The sequence below is a fragment of the Neoarius graeffei genome, chromosome 10, assembly GCF_027579695.1.
Source record: "Neoarius graeffei isolate fNeoGra1 chromosome 10, fNeoGra1.pri, whole genome shotgun sequence".
NCBI classification, from domain to species: Eukaryota; Metazoa; Chordata; class Actinopteri; order Siluriformes; family Ariidae; genus Neoarius; species Neoarius graeffei.
The window spans coordinates 89,896,543-89,919,144 of NC_083578.1; the positions used below are offsets into that span (position 1 = coordinate 89,896,543).

At 42.3% G+C, this 22,602-nt stretch overlaps 1 protein-coding gene across 1 annotated transcript in view; it reads left to right on the forward strand.

The window, feature by feature from the left end:
• obscna (obscurin, cytoskeletal calmodulin and titin-interacting RhoGEF a) overlaps nt 1-22,602 on the forward strand; it is a 107,705-nt gene that overhangs the window by 15,096 nt on the left and 70,007 nt on the right. Inside the window, 21 exon segments of the mRNA XM_060932759.1 lie at nt 629-898; nt 977-1,243; nt 1,780-2,043; nt 2,120-2,386; nt 2,494-2,763; nt 2,851-3,117; nt 5,995-6,261; nt 6,363-6,635; nt 7,696-7,959; nt 8,687-8,953; nt 9,046-9,312; nt 9,789-10,055; nt 10,158-10,411; nt 10,496-10,781; nt 13,628-13,894; nt 14,014-14,280; nt 14,375-14,641; nt 14,748-15,014; nt 15,216-15,482; nt 15,563-15,829; nt 22,286-22,498. Of these exon segments, the coding sequence (XP_060788742.1) occupies nt 629-898; nt 977-1,243; nt 1,780-2,043; nt 2,120-2,386; nt 2,494-2,763; nt 2,851-3,117; nt 5,995-6,261; nt 6,363-6,635; nt 7,696-7,959; nt 8,687-8,953; nt 9,046-9,312; nt 9,789-10,055; nt 10,158-10,411; nt 10,496-10,781; nt 13,628-13,894; nt 14,014-14,280; nt 14,375-14,641; nt 14,748-15,014; nt 15,216-15,482; nt 15,563-15,829; nt 22,286-22,498 (5,565 nt within the window).

Genomic DNA, 22,602 nt, shown 5'->3' on the forward strand with positions numbered 1-22,602 from the left:
AGGAATATCATTTTTCTTCCCTTATTTGTGGTGTGTAAAGTCTGTCTCTGAGCTCAGCTACATCTCTTGTGGGACTATTTTTTTTAATCCCATGCAAAACATGCAATATTTTCAACCAAATTTAGTGGGTTCTCGTTCCCAAACTACATACTATAAACAAACTAGTATCCTTATTTCAAGCACCATAACCCTGATCAGGCAATTACTAAAGATGAATGAATGAACATTATTAGCTTGAATATGGTCTTTATTTGTCCTGGATCTGACCACTTGTTTACGCCCACTTGACATTAAAAACCTTCTGCTAATGACTTTTTGTTTGATCCCAGTCCCAGTTTGATCCCACACTCAACCAAAAACTTTCTTGCAAACTTTCTTTTAAAAATGAATGGATATTTATTTACATTCCTAACATGTACATAAGCTATGTAAATCATTGTTTCCTATGTTAAGTAAGATAACTCAAACTGTGCTAATCCAGCCTGGTAATTAAAGTAGCTCCACTCTTCACTCTAACTGCCATTCAAGACTGGAATTGAACAGATTAAAGACTTTTGATGTGAAAGTGTGATGAGTACAACACAGGCTGGTAGCTTTTACAGATTCTAAGTTATGCCTGTCCTTCCAGAGCAGGCTATCAGCATTGTCCGTGGACTGAGCTCAGTCAAAGTAATGGAGCCTAAGGAGGCTCGTTTCAGAGTGGAGACAAGCATTAAAACAGAACGAGCTCCTAAATGGACTTTGAATGGGGAGCTGCTAAGTTCTGGCCCTGAGATGAAGATCAAGCGGGAAGGAACGTCACACTGGCTCACTTTCACCAACACCAACAGCAACATGTGTGGCATTATCCAGTTCAGCTCAGGGAAGAGCAGGTCGACTGCCCAGCTTACTGTTACAGGTAAAGAAAGCAAAGAAGTGATACAGAGATTTGTGGGTTACTATGAATTAATGTGTATCTGTTGATTTAACCAAACAGAGCGCCCTTTGGTGGTCACCCAACCCATTTCAGATGTGGAGGTTAAAGAGAATGGCTTGGTGACTCTTAGGTGTGAGTTTTGTCCTTCCCCAAGAGTGGTACGCTGGTTCAAGGGTAGAACTCCTTTACTGGCCTCAAGCAAGTATGCCATGAGGCAGGAGAAGAACCACGTCGAGATGACCATCATGGGTGTGAAGGCTGCAGATACAGGGGAATATCGGTGCCTAGCTGGTGGAGCTGAAAGCAGGGGTCGAGTCAATGTAAAAGGTATGGATCCAAATGTTTTCAAAGGTCACTTTTTTCCAAAACCTCTGTGTTGCCTGAAAGTTTTACTAAAGTTGTACAGCATGAAGAAAATACTGTTATTCTGAGGAGCCTGAGTGGCTCAACAGGAAAGTGTTCACTCTATTGTTGGGAGATTGTGAGGTCAAGTCCCAACAATGCCACATCCATCCATGGCCAGGAGCCAAGGGAGTAAATTTGGCTATGCTGTCTGGATGAGAGGGATGGAGGGATTTCTCTCCCCTGTCAAGCAGAGTGACACTGACCAATCGTGGGCTTGTGTATGCAGAAAATGGCAGATTGGCCTACCTCTGAGTGTGATACACTTCTCTGTGACAGCATGAGTAGCAACTTGAAAAGATATGGTGGCTGGCTTCATGACTTTTGGATGAAGCATGTGTTGGTAGCTGTGTCCCTGGTTGGTAGTTGTAGATGTCATATGACAGCTGTTGGATGGGAATTGGAGAAAAAATGGTGGGGGATGCTGTTACACTAGCAACCAACTAAATTTTTTGTTGCAGTGAAACGGCTGAAGATCATACAGCATCTGGAACATGTAGAGGTCGAAGAAGAAGAAACAGCAGTGTTTTCCTGTGAGCTAAACCATGAGGCACCAAATGTTCAGTGGCTTCTCAATGACAGGGTTATTCATGCCAGTCACATGAACAAGATCCAGAATTCAGGCAAAGTGTACACTTTGGTCCTGAAAAGGCTTACCCCGCAGGAGAGCAAGGTGACCTTCAAGACTGTCGGCATTGACGAGTCCACCATACTTAGGGTCAAAGGTGAGGATTGTGTTTTTATTTATGATCCAATGAGAAATCCAACAAGAAATTTATTTGGTGTTCCTCCATTGCTCAGAAAGGGCAGCAGTGTTTCTTAGATCTTTGGAAGATGTTGTGGCTGAGGAACGTGGCAAAGCTTGTTTACAGTGTGAAGTCTCCAAGCAAGCAGTGACCCCTGTTTGGAAGAAAGACAGTATGGTCAAAAATGCCAGTGAGAAATATGAAATTCATCAACTGGGAAAGTCATTATCTCTGATCATTCACAAACTCACAAAAGACGATGCTGGGGAATATTCTTGTGATGTCGGGACTAGCCAAACAAAAGCCAAGCTTGTCATTCGTGGTAAGTCCAATCTGAACTCTGAATGTGTTTTTGGAACAATCAACCTACAGACATGACATTTCTAGTAATTCAAACAGACTCCCCCCCCCCCTCTTTTTTTTTTTTAGATCTGCACATCACCATTGTCAAGCGGTTGCGGACAATTTCAGTTTTTGAAGGGGACTATTGCAGTTTTGAATGTACTCTGTCACATGACATCATCGATGAACCCTCATGGATACTGAATGGCCAGCTGATCATCAGCAACTGTCGAATCCAAGTTGCTAACCAGGGGCGCAAGTATGCCATGAACATCCAAGAGGTTATGATTACAGATGCTGGAGATGTGGTCTTTACCATCAAGGATCTCAGTTGCAGGACCATGCTGTTTGTCAAAGGTATATTGTACATCTTGATTTTTTGGAAAGTATATTGTTTTGGTTAAATGTAAAATTGAGCAAATCTTCTATGTCATCTGTTCTCAGAGAAGCCTGTATGGGTGTTTAGGGACATGCTAAGTGTTAAGGCAGTACCTGGAGAAGATCCAGAGCTTAGCTGTGAGATTACCAAACCTGATGTGACCATCAAGTGGTTGAAAAATGGCCGGATGATCAGGTCTAGTTCTAAGTATGAAATTATCCAAAAAGGCAATTTGGTTACACTAGTAATTCATAATGCAACTGTAAAGGACTCTGGAGAGTACTGCTGTGAGGCTGACGGGATTGCCACCAGGGCAAGGTTAGAGGTCAGAGGTAAGTGCCTTACTTATTGGTTGATGTAATTATCAAATGGACTTGTTCCTGCAAGTGCAGTAATGTCATATTGTGCAATTTGTAGCTAAGTGAAGTTATGATGAAATATATGAAGTCATTTGACATCAGGATATTAGATAGCCTTTTTAGGGCACTTACTATTCCTGTTGCTGAGTCCAAATCAGAGCAAAATGTGGTACTTTTGATTTGTTTGCTTTTTGGTTTGTATTCTAACTGCACATACTGTAGGTAAACAAACCATACACCAAAATGCATTGGCCAAGGGGCATGCAAAATTGACTAAGTAGGTGCAACCTGGTTCTTCTACAGCAGAAATACACCCCCCAGTTCAAAGGCAGCCTGAAACAACTAGCTCCATCAGGAGGTGGTTCCCTGAAATGGAAGATGCCTTCAGAGACTGCTATGACATCATGGACTGGGATGTGCTACTTAGCCCACACTGTGAGGACATAGAGGGGCTGACACACTGTCTGACAGATTACCTCAACTTCTGTGCAGACGTGGTCTCCCCCGCTAAGACTGTACGGTGTTACCCTAATAACAAGCCATGGGTAACACAGGAAGTCAAAGCTGTCCTCAACAGGAAGAAGGCCACCTTCAGGAGCAGGGATAGGGAGGCAATGAAAGCAGCACAGCAGGAGGTGAAACGCTGCATGAGGGAAGCTAAGGACAGCTACAGGAGAAAGGTGGAGCAGAAGCTGAAGGAGAACAGCATGAGGGAGGTCTGGGAAGGTGTGAAAACCATCACAGGCCACAATGCAAAGACCAGAGTCATTGAGGGGACAGTGGAGAGGGCAAATGAGTTGAATGACTTCTTCAATCGGTTCAACCAGCCCACGTCCCCCCCCACCCTCTCCTTCACTGCAGCCATCTCTCCTTCTTCCCTCAACACACCTCCCCCCAGTCATCACAGCAGCCCCCTCCTCCCCCACCTCAACACAGACTCCTCTATGCATTACTGCAGACCAGGTCAGAGGTCAACTGAGGAAGCTTCACCCCAGGAAAGCAGCAGGCCCGGACAAGGTGTGTCCATGACTACTGAAGACCTGTGCTGCTGAACTGGGTGAACCACTCTAACACATCTTCAACCTCAGCCTGCAGCTGGGGAGAGTGCCCACCCTCTGGAAGACATCATGCATCATTCCAGTTCCCAAAAAGAATTGGCCCAGCGAGCTGAACAACTTCCGACCAGTGGCACTCACTTCACATCTGATGAAGATGTTGGAGCAGCTCTTCCTCAGCCTCCTCAGACCGCAGGTACAACATGCCCAGGACTGTCTGCAGTTTGCGTACCGGGCAGGTGTTGGTGTGGAAGACGCCATCTTCTACCTGCTACACCGAGCCCACTCGCATCTGGATAAGGGAAATGGCACAGTGAGGATCCTCTTCATGGACTTCTCGAGTGCCTTCAACACCATCCAGCCCCTACTGCTTCAGGACAAACTGAACAGGATGCGGACCCCTGCCTGGTCACCTGGATCTCCAGCTACCTCACTGACAGGCCGCAGTATGTCAGGCTGAAGGACATCACGTCTGACACTGTAATTAGCAGCACCGGAGCACCCCAGGGCACGGTGCTGGCCCCTCTTCTTTTCACCCTGTGCACCGCGGACTTCTGCTACAACTCGGAGCTGTGTCACATTCAGAAGTTTGCCGATGACACAGCCATTGTGGGGTATATCAGTGACGACAGAGAGGAGGAGTATAGGAGCCTGGTGAGGGACTTTGCTGTGTGGTGCAACAGGAACCATCTGCAGCTCAACACCTCGAAGACCAAGGAGCTGGTCATTGACTTTGGGAGGTCCAGACCAAGGTCACGACCAGTCCTGATCGAGGGAGTCAAGGTGGAGGCTGTGGATTCCTACAAGTACCTCGGATTGTGGCTGGACAGCAAGCTGGACTGGACTTGCAACACCAATCACTTATACAGGGAGGGACAGAGCAGGCTATACTTCCTTAGGAGGCTGCGGTCCTTTAACATCTGCAGGAAACTCCTGTGGATGTTCTATCAGTCTGTGGTCGCCAGTGTCCTGTTTTACACCGTGGTGTGCTGGGGGGGCAGCACATCCAAGAAGGACACATCCAGGCTGGACAAACTGATCAGACGGGCCGGCTCTGTGGTCGGCATGAAGCTGGACTCTCTGGTGACGGTGGCAGAGAAGAGGTCTATGGACAAACTATTGAACATCATGGACAATGCCAGTCACCCTCTGCACACCGTCATCAGCAACCAGAGGAGCCTGTTCAGTGACAGAATGCTCCTTCCCAAGTGCAGGATGAACAGACTCAAAAACTCCTTTGTCCCTCACGCCATCAGACTGTACAACTCCTCTCTGGGGGGGAGGAGGGGTAACAGGAGGACAGAGGACGGGAAGGAGCAGTAGCCTAGCCTAACAATAAGCAATACTGGACAATGTGCAATATAATGTGCAATATCTTTCCTGCTCCCCCCCCCACACACACACACACTTACTCCACTTCTCCCCCCTTCCCCCCTCCCCCTCTTCCCCATATCTTATTCTTTTATATTTGTATATGTAAATACTTAATTTATTTTAATTTATCTAGAAGTTTTCTCTATTTCTTTTCTCTGTTTATCTGTAATGATGCTGCTGGAATCTTAATTTCCCTGAGGGAACCCTCCCAAAGGGATCAGTAAAGTTTTATCTAATCTATCTAATCTAATCTAATTATGTAGAAATCATTAAAATCACCTGAGCACAGAGATCACAGTGCCAGCACTGAATAAATGATTAGATAATCATAGAAATAATAAGTTTGATTCATATCCTGCAGTTGTTTACTGAGATTTTATAATATACTGTATGTCCAAAACTCTCCTTTCCTCCCCTGCAGATTTACAGCACACATTTGCTAAGGAGCTAAGAGATGTAACTACAGAGGAAAAGAATATGGTAGTCCTGGAGTGTGAGACTGAAAGACCTGCCACCAAGGTGACCTGGTTAAAAGGCATGGTGGTGCTTAACTCAAGTCAGAAGTACCTGATGTTGAAGAAAGGTGTTGTCCTCTCACTCACCATATTCAACCTTGAGAAGGGTGACAGTGATTTGTACACATGTGATGTTGGGACAATGCAGAGCAGGGCTTTACTTACGGTACAAGGTAAAACTGATATGCAACCTTCTTTTCAGCACTCACTCATATATGGAATCCTTATAAACACTATATACCACTCGTTATATTCTTGCTGATCTCTCCTTCAGGTCAGAAAGTGCTTATCTTGGATGAACTGGAGGATGTTGAATGTCTAGAAGGGGGCATTGCTGTATTCAAGTGTCGTATCTGCCCAAGTGACTTCACTGAGGTTAAATGGTATCTTGATGAGACTCTGCTTTATACTAATGATTTAAATGAGATCCAAATGATCAGTGGTGGCTACCACACTCTTACCATCAAGCAGCTTGCACGCAAAGACACAGGAACAATATCTTTCGAAGCAGGGGACAAGAGATCTTATGCTTCACTGCTAGTAAGAGGTAAGAGTACCACAATTCTGTGGTAGGCTGTGCTATCTATGTTATGTTCACAGATTTTCCATATCAGATTACATGATAGGGTCTCTGATGATTGTCTAATGATGGATATCATATTCCAAAATTTTCATCTCATCTCATTATCTCTAGCCGCTTTATCCTTCTACAGGGTCGCAGGCAAGCTGGAGCCTATCCCAGCTGACTACGGGCGAAAGGCGGGGTACACCCTGGACAAGTCGCCAGGTCATCACAGGGCTGACACATAGACACAGACAACCATTCACACTCACATTCACACCTACGCTCAATTTAGAGTCACCAGTTAACCTAACCTGCATGTCTTTGGACTGTGGGGGAAACCGGAGCACCCGGAGGAAACCCACACGGACACGGGGAGAACATGCAAACTCCACACAGAAAGGCCCTCGCCGGCCCCAGGGCTCGAACCCAGGACCTTCTTGCTGTGAGGCGACAGCGCTAACCACTACACCACCGTGCCGCCTATTCCAAAATTCTGATCCATAAATTTCTTTGAAATTTCTGATTTTTGTCTGTGACACATTATCTCATCTCATCTCATCTCATTATCTCTAGCCGCTTTATCCTTCTACAGGGTCGCAGGCAAGCTGGAGCCTATCCCAGCTGACTACGGGCGAAAGGCGGGGTACACCCTGGACAAGTCGCCAGGTCATCACAGGGCTGACACATAGACACAGACAACCATTCATACTCACATTCACACCTACGGTCAATTTAGAGTCACCAGTTAACCTAACCTGCATGTCTTTGGACTGTGGGGGAAACCGGAGCACCCGGAGGAAACCCACGCGGACACGGGGAGAACATGCAAACTCCACACAGAAAGGCCCTCGCCAGCCCCGGGGCTCGAACCCAGGACCTTCTTGCTGTGAGGCGACAGCGCTAACCACTACACCACCGTGCCGCCCTGTGACACATTATCACGAGGAAATTGGACACTGTAAAGCAGCAGTTAGACAAAATAAACTTAAAGTGAACAATGTTCAGTGTTGAGGTTGATATACTGAATTTTGACTTTTTTCAGAAAGACGCCCAACAATTATCAAACCATTAGAGGACACTGAAGCTATTGAGGGAGGAAATTTAAATCTGTTATGCAAGACCTCAAAACCATGCCATATCCTGTGGTATAAGGATAGTTGCTTAATGTGGAATTCCTCCAGCTATTTCATGACTCGCTCTGGAAGTGAGGCCAGGTTGACCATTCGAGAAGTTAAGGACACTGATGCAGGAGTGTATGAGTGTAATGCAGGATCCATCAGCACCAAGGCCACAGTGACTGTTAAAGGTATGTAGAGCTTCATGCAACACTAAAACTCATTGTTAATAATGGTGTAATTGTGAGAATGTCAATTCTGTAATGCATACAGTATTTTGAGGCCAGATACTTCCAGAGATTCTACAGATCTTGTTAAACCAGCTGTTTGAAGAATCCCAGGGGTTCCACAGCTTTTAAACTTGTCCTTTAGAGTTATGGACACCAATACAATAGTACAACTGGAAAAAATATAAAGAATAGGTTATGAGATATTCTTCATCTCAAAGCAAGCAAGGGCCATAGGGGTATCACTGATGATATTTTTAACAGTCCATCATTGGTGTGTCTATGGCATTTAAACTTGGCAGAGCCCATCCCTCTCCAAGCTTGATCAATGGACAATTTAGAGCAGCCAGTTAGCCTAACTGCGTGTCTTTGGGGGAAACCGGAGCAAACCTGCACAGACACGGGGAGAACATACAAGCTCCACACAGAAAGGCCCCCGTCAGTCACTGGGCTTGAACCCAGGACTTTTTTGCTGTGAGACAACAGTGCTAACCATTACACCACCATGCCATTCAAGTTATTGGTGGTCTAGATTACGTTAGTCAAAATACCATACCTGGCATCACTTGAATGCTAACACGACTCATGTTTTACAAATTAGCAATGTTTTCAGACATTTCCATGGACTAAAACTTTCAAAGAATCCAGTTAATCTTTACTCTGAATCTGTTTTCTGTTTCATCATTATTAGCTGTGCCTGCTGAGTTTACGAGGCAGCTTCATAACCAAGAGGCTGATGAGGGAAGTAGTGTGACACTGTTCTGTGAATTCTCTCTACCTGGTGTTCAGTATTTGTGGCGCAAAGGAGCCGAAACACTCAGGTCAGGAGAGAAATACCTAATGAAGCAAAGGAAAAATTATCTTTCTCTTACAATCCACAATGTGAAACTTGAGGACTCAGGGACTTACACGTGCATTTGTAGAAACCAGCGGACCATGGGCACTGTTACAGTTCATGGTAAGATATGATAAATACAAACTATTTCACGCAAAGCTATTTTTCGTTTTATTGCAAGACAGTAGGGTAATATCTACTATTCTTGTTGGCAGCTATTCCCATCACATTCACCAAAGAACTTAAAAATCAAGAATCAGAGGAGGGCATGGCCGTGACATTACGCTGTGAGCTCTCCAAAGCTGGAGTACCAGTAGAGTGGATGAGGAACAATGAAGTTCTCAGTCCTGGGATGAAGTATCAGATGCGACAAATAGTATCCATACAGGAGCTTGTAATTAGGAATCCACTGCCAGAGGACAGTGGAACATACAGCTGTGTGTGTACTGACCAAAGGACCAAAGCCACAATTCAGATAAAAGGTTGACCATGTTTTTGGACATTTTGACAAAAAAATTTACATTATTAATAGCATTTGTGTTATAATTAGTAGAAGACAAACAGAAGCTGTTGTTTCCCTAGCTCAACCCATTACCTTCAAACAGAAGCTTAAATCTCAAGTAGTTGAAGAAGGAAACAGTGTCACCTTGCACTGTGAGGTATCCAAACCTGGACTTCCTGTCGAATGGAGGAAGGGCCAAGAGTTGCTCAAGTCTGGAGAAAAGTACCGGATACGCCAAAGAAGTTGCGTGTCAGAGCTCAAGATTTTCAATTTGATATGTGAGGACAGTGAGATATACAGCTGCTCATGTGGCAATGTCCAGACATCAGCTAGGGTTACTGTTAGCAGTAAGTATCACAAAATTTCACCAGATCTTCACTTTCTTCTTGATTGGTGGATTGTCAGGGTATGACTGTAGTTAATGCTTTTGTTATTGTGCTGAATTGCTTTCTGTAGAGCAACCGATCAGCTTCACAGCGAAGCTAACAAACCAGGTTGCTGAGGAGGGCAAGACCATGACCTTGCACTGTGAACTGTCCAAAGCTGGTGTTCCAGTGGAATGGTGGAATGGAGAAGAGCTTCTCCAACCTGGACAAAAGTATCAGATGAGAGAAAGAGATGCAAAACATGAACTTATCATCTGTGACACTGTGCCTGCAGACAGCGGAGTCTACAGATGCATATGTGGAAACCAGAAGACCAAAGCAATGATCAAAATTGTTGGTAAGAAAGTCAGTTATTCCTCAGTTTTATTAGTCAGTTTTATGTTGCCCATGTATGACAATTACACCACTTACTTACATGGCTTGATTTGTGTTTTTGGAGGTGTGGCTGCTACTTTCAAGCAAAACTTGAAGAACCAAGAAGCTTTAGAAGGAAGCAATGTTGTACTAAGATGTGAGCTCTCTAAAGCTGGTGTGCCTGTGGAATGGTGGAAAGGTGAAGAACATTTGATGCCAGGTGGGAGGTATCAGATGAGACAAAACGGCAGGATTGCTGAGATGGAAATCACAAATGTTCTTCCTAACGATGCTGGAATGTACAGTTGTGATACAGGAAACACCAAAAGCTCCGCAGAGGTGAAAATCACAGGTATTCACTAAAGGTTTGCTTCAATCGGTTGAATACACATTCTGTAATTTTACAGTGTTGGATTGAAACAGTTTGTTTCTGTTGCCAAAGCGCTTCTGATTACTTTCAAACGGGAGCTCCAGGATCAGGTTTGTAAAGAAGGGGACATGGCTGTGTTCATCTGTGAACTGTCCAAACCTAGTGCTCCAGTAGAATGGAGAAAGGGAAGAGTTATTTTAAAACCAGGAGAGAAGTACAAGATGAGGCTGGAAGGAAGGTTAAACAAACTGGAAATAAGCAACCTGGAAGAATGTGATTCTGGAAACTATAATTGTAAAACCAAAGACGCACAATCAACAGCTGAACTTACTGTGCAAGGTAAGATGCATAAGGCACAATACGGATTGCGCAATAGCTATCTAGAACCTGTGTTGCACACAACTGTATGCAGAACTTGGACAGTTACATGCCATATATAACTAGCAACAGAAGAACTTCTGTTGAAGATTCCATGATCCACCATAAGATTTGGAGCACCAGAATATCACATTTGAACCTCTCTCCATAAGCTCATACACCAATCAGCCAAAAAATTAAAAACACGTACAGGTAAAGTAAATTACATTGATTATGTTGTTACAATGGCACTTGTCAAGGGGTGGGATATATTAGGCAGCAAGAGAACAGACATTCTTGAATATGATGTGTTGGAAGCAGGAAAAGTGGGCAAGCATAAGGATCTGAGTGACTTTGAAAAGGGCCAGATTGTGATGGCGAGATGACTGGGTCTGAGCATCTCCAAAATAGCACATCTTGTGGGGTGTTCCCGGTATGCAGTGGTTAGTACCTACCAAAAGTGGTCCAAGCAGGGGTTAAATTGGGATTGGTTATGTGGGGGGGGGGGGGGGGGGGGGGGGCTCTGCCTCGTACCCGCCCCTGCCCCCGCCGCCCTGCCCCAATATACTTTTTGGAAAATAACCCTCTAATTTGATAACCATATCATATTGCACAGAGATATACACCTTATCTGTGTGTTGTAGGCCTATGTGTGTCTTGTAGTGCCCCCCTACACATTATGGCAGTTTGAATGTAGATTGGTTGGCCAATGTAACAGATTGTACAGGTTGTTGTACATTGGTTTGAAGAAAATGATTAGTGGGGGGTCTGGGGGTCCTCCCCCAGAAGTTTATTATTATCATACATGTTATTTGCTGAATTCTGGTGCATTTTAATAAGTTGTTAGCTGACTTTACAGAGGTAGGTTGAGCAATATCATGTTAAATCTTGTCACATGCCTACAGGTGAAAAATGTGAAGGAGAAATGTTCAGTGAGAAAATTTGAAGGCTTGCACAATCTTAAACCAAAACAGTTGATTTATTTTGGAGGATAAATGTTAAATATGCCAAAACACTGTCAGTCAAATTGTCAATCAAATATATTCATGCAGTGAATGCAACCAAATACAAACAACACTATAACATTGGAAGCATTTATTATTATTGTTATTATTATGTATTCAATTATTTATTTGGCATGTGGTGCTTTTTGTATTGTCTAGAACATACATAAGATGAGCATATTATAGCAGCAAAATAGAAGCACAATCATTTGAATGCAGCAAAAGTTTTGCTAAACACATACTGTCTAAAAATAAAAACACAACATATTTAGATCAGTATTATTTTTTCCCCTCTTCAGTATTATTTGATATTTTGTTTTTAATAATAAAAAATATGATAATGACTAGAGCACAAGACGAGTGTTTTGTTTATGTTTGCCAAAGGTAGCTAACTTGAGGCAACGTTAGGCTCAACTTTTGGTCAATCTCAGTAGCTAACTTTAACTGACATCTCCCCCTTCCCCCTGGCTAATTTCTGTCGATAACTGGGGACTATGGAAATTGAACTCGCCAAATGCACAGACAGTTCGTTCAAGCACCTCTGATGGATTAGGATCGTATGCAGGTAAAAGGGGAGACGGTGTACGGAGAAAATTATAAACAAGTCACAACGCTGAAACACAAGCCCAAAAACCCGCAAACCATGACTTCTGATTTTTTTTAAAGCGAGCTCACAAAAAAAGAAACCCCAAAGTCGCTTATAAAAAGCGGAATTGGCAACCCACGCAGTGTTCCAGAAACCAGAATCTCTGATCGCAAGTTCTGTTCTAAATAGCTTTGACAGGTCGTCTTGTTATCAGGAAAACTATGATCTATCTCATAAAAGTCATGGGTTTATTGATTAATAAAACGATATTTAATTATTCAGAACTGAAAATCGTGAAAAGGGTTTGTTGCTTTTGATGTGTGCGTGATCATATGCCATCCGCTCCGAGCTTATGTGCCAGGGCTCAGCCCCGGCCCAATTTAACCCCTGGGTCCAAGGAAGGACAACCAGTGAACCAGCAACAGGGTCATTGGTGTTGAAGGCTCATTGACTCCTATGGGGTACAAAAGCTAGCCCATATGGTTCAATCCCACAGAAGAGCTACTGCAGCACAAACTGCTGAAAAAGTTAAAGCTGGCTAAAACAGAAAGGTGTCAGCATTAAAATTTTCACCAGTTTGTGCTACAGTAGCTCTTCTGTGGGATTGGACCATATGGGCTAGCCTTCATGCCCCATGCCAATCAATGAGCCTTCAACACCCATGACCCTGTCACTGGTTCACCAGTTGTCCTTCCTTGGACCACTTTTGATAGGTACTAACCACTGCATACTGGGAACACCCCACAAGATGTGTCATTTTGGAGATGCTCAGACCCAGTCATCGAGCCATCACAATTTGTCAAAGTTGCTCAGATCCTTGCACTCGCCCATTTTTCTTGCTTCCAACACATCAACTTTGAGAACTGACTGTTGTCTTGCTGCCTAATATATCTCACCCCTTGACAAGCGCCACTGTAATGAGATAATCAATGTTATTCACTTCACCTGTCAGTGTTTTTTAATGTTATGGCTGATTGGTGTATTTAACCCAGTTTTGGAGATTCATCTTATTTCTACAGTCATAAATTTACCTTCACAGATAGTTCCGTTGTTGCTTGGAGGACAACACTCAGCCCAATCACTTTCAGTTGTCTGGTAAAAGTTTCTTTAAGAAAACATGACTAAATAAAAATCAAAATATCTGAATCCACACTTTATTTACTCATATCTTCTTGTACTCCTTGTAATACTTATGCTGGAATATGCTGAAACCCAACAATTTCCATGGCTTTTTGTAGCACTTCCTGCTGCCTTCAAAAATGTTCTGAAGAACCAGGAGGCTCAAGAAGGAAACAGCATCAGTTTGCAATGTGAACTTTCCAAAGCTGGAGTACATGTGGAGTGGTGGAAGGGAAATGAAATGTTAAGAACTGGGGAGAGGTATCAGCTGAGAAAAAAGGATGCAACAGTAGAAGTTTTAATAAGGAAAGCACAACCAGAAGATAGTGGAGTGTATCGCTGTGTTTGTGGAGAGCAGAGTACTGATGCATACATCAAAGTCAATGGTAGGAAAGACTGCCCACTTATTATCAGTTGATACCCAAACATGTTATACCCCCACATGGGGCAATATTTAATGCATAAAAGCAGATTTCCTGTAGATATAAACTATTGTTTTGTGTAGCTCTGCCAATCATGTTCAAGCAAGAACTGAAGAACCAAGAAGCTGAAGAAGGGAACAATGTCAATTTGCGTTGTGAACTCTCAAAGTCTGGAGCTCAGGTAGAGTGGTGGAGAGGAGAAGAACTCCTTAAGCCTGGGGAGAAATACCAGATGAGACAAATGGCCACAAAAATGGAGCTGGTCATCAGAAAAGTAGTACCTGAAGATAGTGGTGTGTACACTTGTGTATGTCCAGATCAGAAATCCAGTGCTACAGTTAAAATAAAAGGTATGAAGCCACGTATATCAGGATACCGCCTCATTCCACAGACATGTTGACAAATGTTCTTCTGATATCACATGTATAATTTGCATGTTCTCAGCTTTACCAGTGATTTTCAAACAAAACCTGAGAAACCAAGAAACAGTGGAAGGCAAGAGTGTCACTTTATGTTGTGAACTTTCCAAACCGGGAGCATTGGTGAAATGGTGGAAAGGTCAGGAGAAGCTGACTGGGGGTGAAAAATACCACATGAAGACTGAGGGAAAGACTGTTGAGATGGTTATTAGGAATGTTGGATGTGAGGATGCTGGTGTATACAGCTGCACAGTTGGGGACCAAAAGACTACCTCAGAAATTAAAGTTCGGGGTAGGTTCTGCTGCAGTCGCACCAGGATATACAATAAAAATATATTACTTTATTCATTCTTTCATATTCTTTCACATGGATATATCATATTTCTATGGGTTTGTAGCTCTACCAGTCACATTCAAACGAGAGCTCCAAAATGAAGTTTCCAAAGAAGGGGGAACTGCCAGGTTTAGTTGTGAGCTCTCAAAACCTGGTGCTCCAGTGGACTGGAGGAAAGGAAGAGTTATTCTGAAGGCAGGAGATAAATATGAGATTAAGCAAGATGGAAAAACTGCCACACTTATCATACATAATATTGAGGAAAGTGATGCTGGATACTATTCATGTAAAACCAAGGATTCTGAGTCGACCGCTGAGCTTACTGTTCGGGGTAAGGTTTCTCAGTGGTGTGCACGATTAGCTAGCACAGATGGCTTTTGAAGGCTCTTGCTTTGCATGCTATGGCAACATGCTTTCCTTTGCAGTGCATGTAAATCTGCATTTTGTGCTCTGAGGCTATGCATGGCTATAAATTAGAACACTAAGCTAAGTCTCTCAAAGTTTCTTTTCTTCTTTTGGCTACTATTTCCAGTTCCACCCATTATCTTTAAAGTGAAGTTAAAAAACCAAGACGCTGAAGAGGAGAGCAATGTACGCCTGCATTGTGAGCTCTCCAAAGCTGGTGTTCCTGTTCAATGGAAAAAAGGGAAGGAACTGCTCAAGTCTGGACTCAAATACCAAATTATACACCAAGACACTACAATGGAGCTAATAATCAAAAAAGCAATGCCAGAAGACAGTGGAGTGTATAGTTGCATTTGTGGGGATCAGAGTACTAAAGCCAACATTAATGTTTTTGGTAAGATGAGGTCTTCTCAAGCTTTTATTATCATTTTAGTGAATGTTTTGCCTCTTCTTATACTCTTTTTGGTTGTTTAGCTGCTCAGGTCACATTCAGACAAAATCTAATGAGCCAGGAGGCTCCAGAAGGAGGGATCATAGTCCTGCACTGCGAGCTTTCTAAACCTGGGGTACCTGCGCAGTGGTGGAAAGATGAACAGGAGCTTAGTAACGGATCTAAATACAAGATGAAGCAGGACGGGTTAATTGCCGAGTTACACATCCGGAACGTGCTGCCGATGGATGTTGGGGAGTATACCTGTGTTATCGGAGACCAAAAGACAACAGCTGAAGTTAATGTCAGGGGTAGGTCCAGTGCAACCTGTTTGAGCTCCTAAATGAGAAGGTATTAATTTTATAAATGCAGGTATATTTATCGCATATCTCATTCATTATTCCATATTCATTACTCATTATGCATATCTGAACACATCTACTTCATAATGTAGTAAATGGAATATCGCTGAAAAGAGCATTTCTTTGTTAAAGAAATGCTCTTATGTTATTTCAAGCCATTTTAATAACATTACTCTCAAAAGAGAGTAATGTTATTAAAATGGCTTGAAATAACATTATAATTGGCAATCAATCAACCTTGAAGCTTTTTAAAATATTTATACACACTCTTAAGGTCTTAAAGCTAAACAGCCTTTCGATTTCATAAAATCAGTGAAATTTAGTTCCCTCTGAAATGTGGTGATTGTGATATATGTTTATTTCTGTAATATCTCACAAAATATCAGGCCATTCTGTGGCTGGGAAGTTATTTAATTTGAGGGGATTAAAGCAAATAATGTGCATGAAATAGAATAGAATAGAATAGAATAGAATAGAATGCCTTTATTGTCACTGCACAAATGTACAACGGAATTTAGTTCATCACAACGTAATGTCTTTTATTCTCGCTTTCTTTCCGTTACTGTAGTCGGTCTTCCACGTTTCATTAGCACACTCACGTCCTCCATTTTTGTGGCTACTGCCTCACATAAAGGCGGTAGCCACTATGTCATCGTGTTGTAAGAATGTAAGAATCAGTGTAACAATCGCAAACTGTGCGTGCACATACAGGTGTTCCTATTAAAATGGCTGGTGAGTGTATACAATTCGGTTCACCATTCGAAATAAATGGACTAGACTAAAGAAATCGCTTTTAGACATGTTTATGCTTATTACCAAGGGAAAGTGAGTTCCTATTTTAAAATATACTCCGGGTCGTCCCCCTTTCCTTGCCTTCTTCGGCCAGTGGTCCCATGTGTGATGTAGATGTGACGCACTTCCGAGTTGTTACAGGAAGTTGTCAAAAAGGGTATTGAGACCACTGAGCTCTAGCGCCGGGCCATTTCCGGGAAATAAGAGTTTGGGTCATGGTTTGGGTCATGGTGGCAGCGTGTGTATGTCAGCCTTGGTTTGGATGTTTCAGTTACAAAAGCTGTAAGAGGTAAGAGTAAAACAATTTAAAGTGCAGACACTTGGTATATTTTACTTCTGTGATTTTTAAATTGTTCATTTTGTGGCTACTGCCTCAAGAAGTAAATATATATACAGTGGGGCAAAAAAGTATTTAGTCAGTCACCAATTGTGCAAGTTCTCCCATTTAAAAAGATGAGAGAGGCCTGTAATTTTCATCATAGGTACACTTCAACTATGAGAGACAGAATGAGAAAAAAAAATCCAGAAAATCACATTGTCTGATTTTTAAAGAATTTATTTGCAAATTATGGTGGAAAATAAGTATTTGGTCAATAACAAAAGTTCATCTCAATACTTTGTTATATACCCTTTGTTGGCAGTGACCGAGGTCAAACGTTTTCTGTAAGTCTTCACAAGGTTTTCACACACTGTTGCTGGTATTTTGGCCCATTCCTCCATGCAGATCTCCTCTAGAGCAGTGATGTTTTGGGGCTGTCGCTGGGCAACATGGACTTTCAACTCCCTCCAAAGATTTTCTATGGGGTTGAGATCTGGAGACTGGCTAGGCCACTCCAGGACCTTGAAATGCTTCTTACGAAGCCACTCCTTCGTTGCCCGGGCGGTGTGTTTGGGATCATTGTCATGCTGAAAGACCCAGCCACATTTCATCTTCAATGCCCTTGCTGATGGAAGGAGGTTTTCACTCAAAATCTCACGATACATGGCCCCATTCATTCTTTCCTTTACACGGATCAGTCGTCCTGGTCCCTTTGCAGAAAAACAGCCCCAAAGCATGATGTTTCCACCCCCATGCTTCACAGTAGGTATGGTGTTCTTTGGATGCAACTCAGCATTCTTTCTCCTCCAAACACGACAAGTTGAGTTTTTACCAAAAAGTTCTATTTTGGTTTCATCTGACCATATGACATTCTCCCAATCCTCTTCTGGATCATCCAAACGCTCTCTAGCAAACTTCAGACGGGCCTGGACATGTACTGGCTTAAGCAGAGGGACACGTCTGGCACTGCAGGATTTGAGTCCCTGGCGGCGTAGTGTGTTACTGATGGTAGCCTTTGTTACTTTGGTCCCAGCTCTCTGCAGGTCATTCACTAGGTCCCCCCGTGTGGTTCTGGGATTTTTGCTCACCGTTCTTGTGATCATTTTGACCCCACGGGGTGAGATCTTGCGTGGAGCCCCAGATCGAGGGAGATTATCAGTGGTCTTGTATGTCTTCCATTTTCTAATAATTGCTCCCACAGTTGATTTCTTCACACCAAGCTGCTTACCTATTGCAGATTCAGTCTTCCCAGCCTGGTGCAGGTCTACAATTTTGTTTCTGGTGTCCTTTGACAGCTCTTTGGTCTTGGCCATAGTGGAGTTTGGAGTGTGACTGTTTGAGGTTGTGGGCAGGTGTCTTTTATACTGATAACGAGTTCAAACAGGTGCCATTAATACAGGTAACGAGTGGAGGACAGAGGAGCCTCTTAAAGAAGTTGTTACAGGTCTGTGAGAGCCAGAAATCTTGCTTGTTTGTAGGTGACCAAATACTTATTTTACCGAGGAATTTACCAATTAATTCATTAAAAATCCTATAATGTGATTTCCTGGATTCTTTCCCCCCATTCTGTCTCTCATAGTTGAAGTGTACCTATGATGAAAATTACAGGCCTCTCTCATCTTTTTAAGTGGGAGAACTTGCACAATTGGTGGCTGACTAAATACTTTTTTGCCCCACTGTATGCTATATTTACTGTATGGACATGGTTTCAGAAAACAATTTTATTTATAAGCAGTGGCCACATGTACCCATAAGGTACCTATTTTTCTCTCCTGTTTCAAATTTGTATCCCACAATGCCTTGCGTGAACGGGGAAAGCCCACCACATGATGCAAGACATAGTATCTTGAATTGGGTCATAGTGAAGCAGGAAAAAATAGTGGCAAGTTTAGCGCCACGTGGCTCTAAATTTGGTAATTGTTCTATTTTAAAAAACTAATAAAATTGGAAGTCTGTGATTCGAATTCAGTAGCTTTCGGTCCACTAAACAAAAATAACTGGGTGTTGGGGAAAATTATTTTTATGACCTACACTTGAAAAATCTGAAAGGTGGTTTACCTTTAATCAGGTACAATATGTGTAGATATCTTGAAATTGGAGACCTGACCACCATGTTGGACTGTTGACGATTAGTTACTAACATATACAGGTCTGTAAGCGTACCACTGTCAGAATTCCATTTGTTAGCAGAAGTTGTGTGGCTTTCCTTGTCTTTTCCAGACAGGGAAAGGAAAACATTTCATGTACAAATTATCTCGCAGCTCACAGATATTACTACTAGCTTTTCCAATCAATTTATACTTTCCTATTCATATATATAAATTCATAAACAGATTTTTTTACAACCCCAACTTCCAAAAAAAAAAAAAAATTGGGACACTCTGTAAAACATAAATAAAACCCAAATGCAATGATTTGCAAATAATTTTCAACCTATATTTAATTGAATACAGTACAAAGACAATATTTTTAATATTCAAACTGATCAACTTTATTATTTTTTGTAAATATACACTCATTCTGAATTCTGATGCCTGCACCACGTTCCAAAAGTTGGGACAACGGGCATGTTTACCGCTGTATTACGTCATCTTTTCTTTTAACAGCACTCAGTAAGCGTTTGAGAACTGAGGACATTTTTGACACTGAGGACAATTGTTGAAGATCTGAAACTGAAATTCTTTCCCATTCTTGTTTGATATATGACCTCAGTTGTTCAACAGTCTAGAGTGTCTGTTGTCATATTTTGCACTTCATAATGCACTACACATTTTCAATGGGAGGCAGGCAGGCCAGTTTAGCACCTGCACTCTTTTACTACAAAGCCATGCTGTTGTAACACGTGCAGTGTTACAACAGAGTGTCTTGCTGGAATAAGCAGAGACATCCCTGAAAAAGACATTGTCTAGATGTAGCATATGCTGCTGTAAAACCTGTATGTACCTTTCAGCATTAATGAGCCTTCACAGACGTGCAAGTTACCTCTGCCATGGGCACTAACACACCCCGTACCATCACAGATCCTGGCTTTTGAACCTTGTGCTGGTAACAATCTGGATAGTCTTTTTCCTCTTGAGCCTGGAAGACACAATGTCCATGATTTCCAGAAACAATTAAAAATTTGGACTTGTTAGACCACAGCACACTTTTCCACTTTGCGTCAGTCCATCTCAGATGAGCTTGGGCCCAGAAAATTTGGTGGTATTTCTGGATGTTGTTGGTATTTGGTTTTCTCTTTGCGTAGTAGATTCAGCGATGAACTGAGTGTAATGTCAACATCTTTCTGAAGTGTTCCAAAGCCCATTTAGTAATGTCCTTTATACAGTTATGTCAGTTTTTAATTCAATGCTGCCTGAGCAGTCAAAGGTCATGGGTGTTCAGTGTTTGTTTTTGGCCTTACCCTTTACATGCAGAGATTCCTCTGGAGTCTCTGAACCTTTTGAAGGTATTATGGCTTGACAATGGTGAAATCCCTAAATTATCTTCAATTGTACATTGAGAAAAGTTGTTCTTAAACTGTTGGACTATTTGCCTGTGCAGTTTACACAAAGTGATGAACCTGACCCCATCCTTGCTTGTGAATGACTGAGTCTTTCCAATTACTAATTAACCTGTTTACCTGTAGAATGTACCAAAAAGATGTTTTTGAGCATTCCACAACGTTTGCAGTCTTTTGTTGCCCCATCCCAATATTTTTGGAACGTGTTGCAGGCATGAAATTCAGAATGAGTCAATATTTACAAAAAACAGTACAGTTTATCAGTTTGAACATTAAATTTCTTGTCTTTGTATTGTATACAACTGAATACATGGGTCATTCTAGAATTTGGGGTACATTTCACATCTCCAAGATAAACCTTTTGTTATTTTCCACAAAATAAATCTTTATTGAATCAGTTTTGAACAGTAATGCAAATTATGACAAACTTTCACAAATAGCAATGCTTGATGTACATTTTAGACCCAATTTATCCATAAAACATTAACTAAATTACTCCCACCCCTCCCCCCACGGGCAGCACGGTGGTGTAGTGGTTAGCGCTGTCGCCTCACAGCAAGAAGGTCTGGGTTCGAGCCCCGTGGCCAGCGAGGGCCTTTCTGTGCAGAGTTTGCATGTTCTCCCCGTGTCCATGTGGGTTTCCTCCGGGTGCTCCGGTTTTCCCCACAGTCCAAAGACATGCAGGTTAGGTTAACTGGTGACTCTAAATTGAGCGTAGGTGTGAATGTGAGTGTGAATGGTTGTCTGTGTCTATGTGTCAGCCCTGTGATGACCTGGCGACTTGTCCAGGGTGTACTTCGCCTTTCGCCCGTAGTCAGCTGGGATAGGCTCCAGCTCGCCTGCGACCCTGTAGAACAGGATAAAGCGGCTACAGATAATGAGATGAGACCCCTCCCCCCACATTATTGGCTGTCTTTGACTCCTGATTCATCCATTCAACTCCAACAAACAGGAAGTGATTCAGTCTAACAATCTGTTTTTTGGGTCTTATTCAATTAACTGTTATAAAATCAATTACATAGAAAGTCTATTTTCTGTATTATGTGAAATTTCAGAAATAAAAATATATATATTTGTATCTGTCCCACTGTTCTTGTCAACTCTGTTAACTCTGTTATAAAACTGCATAAAATCCACAAACACTTTTAATACCCATGACACCTGCACCGAGTGATATCACTTCCTCTGGCGGGAAACTTCAGAAAGGCAGTCAGGTGTGTTCTGTTTCTTCTCTCATTAATTTGAACAAAATGTTGAGGCTTTTACACCAACAGTAGATTAATTATTTGTCAAATCTCTTATTGTGATATTGGAGCGAATCTCTCACTCATTTTAAAAACAAAAAACAAAAATATGATTAAAATTCATAAAATTCTGTTTTTATACATGCCATGTGGTAGCTAGTTTGAGGTTAGCATGTGGAGTTAAGACACAAAATGGTGGAAAATGTCAACTCTGTTATCATCAATTCTGTTAATGGATTGCCCAGTTTAACGATAACAGAGTTGACGATGACTAGCAGAGTCGACACTTGAAATGTACCCGAAATTATAGAACGGGCCATATGTCAAAAAAGATTTGCAAATCATTGCATTCTGTCTTTATTTACATTTTATTCAGTGTCCCAACTTTTTTGGAATCGGGTTTGTAAATCTGAAATTGCTATTAAAAAGTGTAAAACCTTTGCTGCATATATCACTCAAATTAAGAAAAAAAATCAATGACCTTCTAAGATCCTAGAACGAACTAAGATCCTGTATTTAAACCCTTTTTCATGACACTTCTTTACGTACAGCTGCAGCCTCTGTGTTCTTTGAGAAAGAACTACAGGACCAGGAGGCCATGGAGGGAAACTCGGTGGTGTTCCGCTGTTTGCTGTCAAGTCCAAATGCACCAGTGGCTTGGAAAAAAGACTCACAGCAGATCACACAAGGTGGCCGATTTACTCTCCACCAAAAGGGCTCAACGCGGGAACTTGAGATCAGGAAGCTGAGGTCTGAGGATGCTGGTGTTTACACATGTAGCACAAGGGGCAAGATGACATCAGCACACCTTAGAGTGATTGGTAAATGGCAAATGTTTTATTAGCAAAAGCAAAAAAAAAAAAAGATT